The 5,367-nt window shown below is 45.3% G+C and overlaps 1 protein-coding gene across 2 annotated transcripts in view; it reads left to right on the top strand.

The window, feature by feature from the left end:
* PRPSAP2 (phosphoribosyl pyrophosphate synthetase-associated protein 2) overlaps nucleotides 1-3,013 on the top strand; it is a 13,034-nt gene extending 10,021 nt beyond the window's left edge. Inside the window, exons 8-11 of one of the 2 annotated variants that reach the window (XM_010183612.1) lie at nucleotides 4-152; nucleotides 893-963; nucleotides 1,683-1,829; nucleotides 2,328-3,013. In XM_010183612.1, the coding sequence (XP_010181914.1) occupies nucleotides 4-152; nucleotides 893-963; nucleotides 1,683-1,829; nucleotides 2,328-2,486 (526 nt within the window). In that variant the 3' untranslated portion in view covers nucleotides 2,487-3,013. The remainder of the gene's footprint in view (nucleotides 1-3; nucleotides 153-892; nucleotides 964-1,682; nucleotides 1,830-2,327) is intronic. The other variant, XM_010183613.1, reaches the window with a different exon arrangement.
* The last annotated feature ends 2,354 nt before the right edge of the window (nucleotides 3,014-5,367 follow it).

Genomic DNA, 5,367 nt, shown 5'->3' with positions numbered 1-5,367 from the left:
CAGGGCCCAGTCATTTGCTGAGCGCTTGCGGTTGGGAATTGCTGTGATTCACGGGGAAGCTCAAGATGCTGAGTCTGACATGGTGGATGGTCGACACTCGCCACCCACAGCCAAAAACGTAGCTGCTATTCATCCCAGTTTGGAGATTCCCAGTAAGTAAGTTTGTGTATGGCAGTGTTCACCTATCGTTTTCTGTGAGTCTGGGAGATGGGGCTGGCAGTGAGAGACCATCTGAAAGGGATGGTTCTTTAGGGGGAAAGAAGATCACTTTTTTCTTAATAGGGGGGTAAAAGAGATCCTTTTTGATGCTCTTTGTCCATGGGTTTAGTGCTGGGCTGTGCAGGAGGGACTGTGCCATTACAGGCAGTCAGAAGAGCCCCTAGCAGAGAGGCGCCACTTGTTTGCTATTTACTTTCCCTGTTGGAATTTTTTGGGGACATGGAGCCAATAAGCTGAGCTGACACCGGGTTTGTGTGGAGCTGTATGGTGTCGTGGGCCTTGACAGAGTAACCTCGCTTGGTTGTGATCTGTAGCTGCGCCAGCAAAACTTCATTGCATAAACCCAGCTTGGATCTCAGTGGAGTGATTGAACTGGTTGTCTCTGTAAGCCACTCTATTCTCTGTACTGCAATTAAGGACTAATTGAATTGCTTAAGAATTTGGGTGTAAACGAACATAGTTAATACATTGGCTAAGCTTAAGAAAAGTGCCATATTAAAATCTTGCTGGTTTTCCCAGTAGCACTGTGATGATTGAAATAATTGTTGCTTCACTTTTCTATATAGTAGTGGTGACCTATGTACAGTAGATCTTCCCACATGTGAATTAAATTGTATAAACTTTCTCCTCCTTTCTTCTTTCTACCCCTCTAAAAAAATTTGCCATTAATCAGTGCTGATTCCCAAGGAAAAACCACCCATCACAGTTGTTGGAGATGTGGGAGGAAGAATAGCTATCATCGTGGTAAGAAAGATTCCATATCTTACGATAAATGATATTAAACATGTTAAAATTGCAGTAACCAAGTAGATTTTCAGCTGTATCAGCTACTAAACTTTGGTTGACGGTGGACTTTTGACACTGCATTTTTTTTATATCATGAGGCAGTGTTGTGCACCCTTACTGAAGCTGACAGTGTGAGCTATGAAGTGATCCATGCTGAAAAGCAGCATTTGGACCTTGTTTCTGTGAACAGACCAGATAAATTCCTGTTCAGATGCTTGCCTGAAGGTGAGGAGTTTCAGGTGGTGCTAATACATCAGATTAGGGGAAAGTCACCGTGTTTCTATTCTGAGTTTAGAAATGCCAATGAAATCAAAATGATGCAGCCTGGTTTCTGTAAAGCAGAGTGTAACCTCTGTGCTTGCCATGGAACAGGGCAGTTTTCTGTTAGCTTGGTTTTTTAATGAATGCCAGGTGTTTTTGAATGAATGTCTTGGCTTTTCCCTCTTCCCTTCATGGAGCAATCCCTCTGCTCCTGATGCTGCAGTAGTTTTAGACATGCTGCTTTTATGCTCTTTGCACTTGAGCCATCCAGCTCAAGTGTCTGAAGAACACTATCAATAAAAATGTCCTTTTTGGCTGTAAGCTCTAATACTTGAAAAAGCATTAATGTCAGTCTGGGTGTGCTCTGTTGATTGGTGTGAGGACGTGGTGACCCTGACTTGATCTTCTTCTGGCAGGATGACATTATAGATGATGTTGACAGCTTTCTTGCTGCAGCTGAGACCCTCAAGGAACGGGGAGCTTACAAGATCTTTGTAATGGCCACACATGGGCTCCTGTCTTCAGATGCTCCCAGGCTGATAGAGGAGTCTGCAATCGATGAAGTAAGCGTGGATTCCGAATTTCTGATCAAATTATTTTGGGGTTTTTAAGCAAGCCATCTTCTCCTGACTTGATGATGAAAATATACTGGCATTAAGACATTAGCTGGGAGGTTCCTGGGTTCAGGCTTTCTTACTGTGGATTTGTGTGATAGAATATTGGCATCTGCGTGTCCTTACACTGTAGTGATGGGAAATGAAGGAAGGAGTGAGATGAGGGACTGCCAGTATTAGCAGAGTTTTCCCTTCAGTGGGAAGAGGATATTTTTGTACTTTCCCTTGGACATGCATGGCAGAATGAAAGGGAGGAAGGACAGTGCCATTGGTATCCATGGATACATGGGATGATCCAGTGATGGATGGCTCTCCCTATGATTTTAACCCTGATGGTCATGTAAGATCTTGTTCTTTTATTAGCAAGGGTGGTGTCGTAGGATCCTGATCTGGAAGGTGGAAAACATAACGGAGCTGTGTCTTTCCGATTACTTTCTTTTTCTGTAGGTGGTTGTTACAAACACAATTCCCCACGAAATCCAAAAACTCCAGTGCCCTAAAATCAAGACTGTGGATATCAGCATGATCCTCTCGGAAGCCATTCGCAGGATCCATAATGGGGAGTCCATGTCGTACCTGTTCAGAAATATCGGACTGGATGATTAATGCTTTTTGTTCTGAAGAAACACCCCGGGCCAAACTGGAAGCGAACAGATACCGAGCTGTGAAGCATCGTGCTTACCTTCATCTTTCTGTTGAGCCACTCTTTGTTTTCTCTTGGTTTAAGGTAGAACAGTTTTTACGAGCTGTTTTATTTTTCTTTGCAGGGTTTTTTTTTTTTGGGAGGGGGGTGGGTGGGGAATAAACATTTCACGAAAAAAAGAAACCTGTTCTAGTTGCTTTTAGGTTAGTTGCACTATATACATGATGGAAAAAAACCCCACAAAATACTTGAGGCAAGAATTTGGCTTCTAAAATAAGCTTTCCTTTTCCAAAGCTGCTTGCTACAAGTGCTTTACAAGACAATAAAATGAAGTGACTGTATAATATTTGCATTTTAAGAGCCAAAAAGGTTGTACTGTTGTATGCAGTTAAGTGATTTTGTAGGAGTGCTTTTATAGAAAAGCGTATGAAATATGCACCTGTATTTATTTTCTGCGACAAAGAATAAAATTTGTTTTGTGTGAGCTTTCTAAAAATGTTCATGTGCGACTCGCTTGTCTTCTGGAATGTGTCCCCTTAGAAGTGATTTGCAGCTATTCCGTTTCTGAAAGAAATCAAGAGGTGAATTGCTATTTTGATGTTAATGTGTTACTTTGGAATACCAACAGGATTCTTGGCAGCAAGGAGAACAACGTGTGTTCTGCTGCTTACAGCGAAACACCTGCAGACGAGGAGGAGGGGCTGCTTTTCCCCAGTACGGGTCCTCTTTGTCATTTTTCAAGCTGTTTGCTGCTGAGCAGCCTTGTACAATGCAAAGTACAACCTTCCACCAGCCGCTTGCAGGTGCTATCGCAGACGTGTGTACGTGAGTTGTAATTTGGCAGATAGAAAACGCTTCCAGTGTGCGGCTTTGCTTCAGGGAACGTGGCAGGGAGCTAAACCTGTGGCTGGATGTCAGGGAACAGCAGGGACTTTGGAATATTTGGGGAAGCAGAGGTACCGCATCTGGAATATTGTGTCCAGTTCTGGGCCCCTCAGTTCAAGAAGAACAGGAACTGCTGGAGAGAGTCCAGCGTAGGGCTACAAAGATGATCAAGGAAGTGGAGCATCTCCCTTCTGAGGAGCGGCTGAGGGAGCTGGGGCTCTTTAGTTTGCAGAAGAGGAGACTGAGGGGAGACCTCATTCATGGTTATAAATATTTAAAGGGTGAGTGTCACGAGGATGGAGCCAGGCTCTTCTCGGTGACAAACAATGATAGGACAAGGGGTAACGGACACAAACTGGAACACAGGAGGTTCCACTTCAATTGGAGAAGAAACTTCTTCTCAGTGAGGGTGACAGAGCCCTGGCCCAGGCTGCCCAGAGAGGTTGTGGAGTCTCCTTCTCTGCAGACATTCAAAACCCGCCTGGACGCCTTCCTGTGTAACCTCATCTGGGTGTTCCTGCTCCGGCAGGGGGATTGGACTGGATGAGCTTTGGAGGTCCCTTCCAATCCCTAACGGTCTGGGATTCTGTGATTCTGTGAAAATATGGTAAAATCCAAATCAGCTCAGCACAGGTAAGCTGTTTTCAGAGGACTCAGAGGCCTGAACCTCTGGATGAGCTGAAAACCACAGCGTTAATGCAGGGCTCAACTTGTTCAGGTTGGTTTTCCCAACCATCCTTAGGTACACGGTGGAATTAAGGAGAATTTAGGGATTATTTGGTCCAAGTCAGAATGTCCTGCGAATGAGTATACAACTGGCATGTCAAAAAGCAGAAGTGAAGAGTAACCTTTGTAGACACCATTTCTGTTCAGATAACGCTGTCCTTCATTCTGTGAGCTTATTTTGCTTAAGATGATGTGATTTCTGCAGTCTTGCCCAGCGAGGTGCGCTCTGTCTCTGTGAAATGCCAAAATACAAGGCTGGTTGTACTGTAACGACGCTGTGTTACTGTTAGCCACGTTAATAGAAACACCGAGCTGACGTATTAACGCTTCTGTGTACTTTGAATGTGCTAATGCGGGTTAAATTCCAGCTGAGTGGTGAGGGAGAACTTCAGTTCCTGTCCCAAGCGTGCAGAGCTGCTCCTGGGTGCCTCCGCGGCTGTTTCAAAGCGAGGAGAAATTCGCTGACCTGTCTCAGTGATGGGCGCGTTAGCTCAGGGTATTTATTTTATTAGCGAGACCTTGTGATACGTGGTTGGAAAATTGTGCTGCTGTTTGAAAACGAGCCAAGCATCCAGTGCAGAAAACTCTGATTACTTAAATACCCCAGAAACGTTAAATTCAAAGGTGGTTTCCTGCTGTTTGTTTGGTGTTGACCCTTAGAGGAAGAGCTTCATCTCTCCTGAGTGTTTCTGCTGGTCGGCCCTTGCTTGCTGCTCCACCTCGGATGTCCGTGTAACTCCTGTGTTTGATCATTGCTTTAGGATGTAGAAACCCTTGACTGTTCCCCATGTTGGCGTTTGGTTTGCAGCTGATAGAAAACTTCGGCAGTCTCTCATCCAGCAATGTCTGGATTTAAGGTGCCTCTGGGATCCTGTGCCCTGAGAGGCTGTGTCGCAGAAATGCATCAGCTGCAGGAGCAGCTGGGACCAGAGCCCACAGCTTCTTCCAACATCAATGCAGAAAACCCCAAGGAAATGAGGATTAAGCAGCTGCTCCTTTGTGAGACACCAAAATTAAGACGTGCTTGCCTGGACCACGGGTCCCTGAGGAAGCGGAGTGGGGAAACTGGAAGGGGAGGGAGGCAACGGACACCCAGGCTGCCCACCCAAGTGCCTTTGGAAGCAGAGCTCCTTGTGCTGGGTTGTTTAATGATAAATACCCTCATGCTGCTAACGAGTTACTGATTCAGGGGCTGTGTGTGAGGCTGAGGATGAAGGAGGAGGCAGAGGAGCA

This window comes from Mesitornis unicolor, unplaced genomic scaffold (assembly GCF_000695765.1).
Source record: "Mesitornis unicolor isolate BGI_N332 unplaced genomic scaffold, ASM69576v1 scaffold7754, whole genome shotgun sequence".
NCBI classification, from domain to species: domain Eukaryota; kingdom Metazoa; phylum Chordata; class Aves; order Mesitornithiformes; family Mesitornithidae; genus Mesitornis; species Mesitornis unicolor.
Note: the sequence above shows the minus strand (reverse complement) of the source record. Positions and strands in the feature narration are given on the sequence as shown.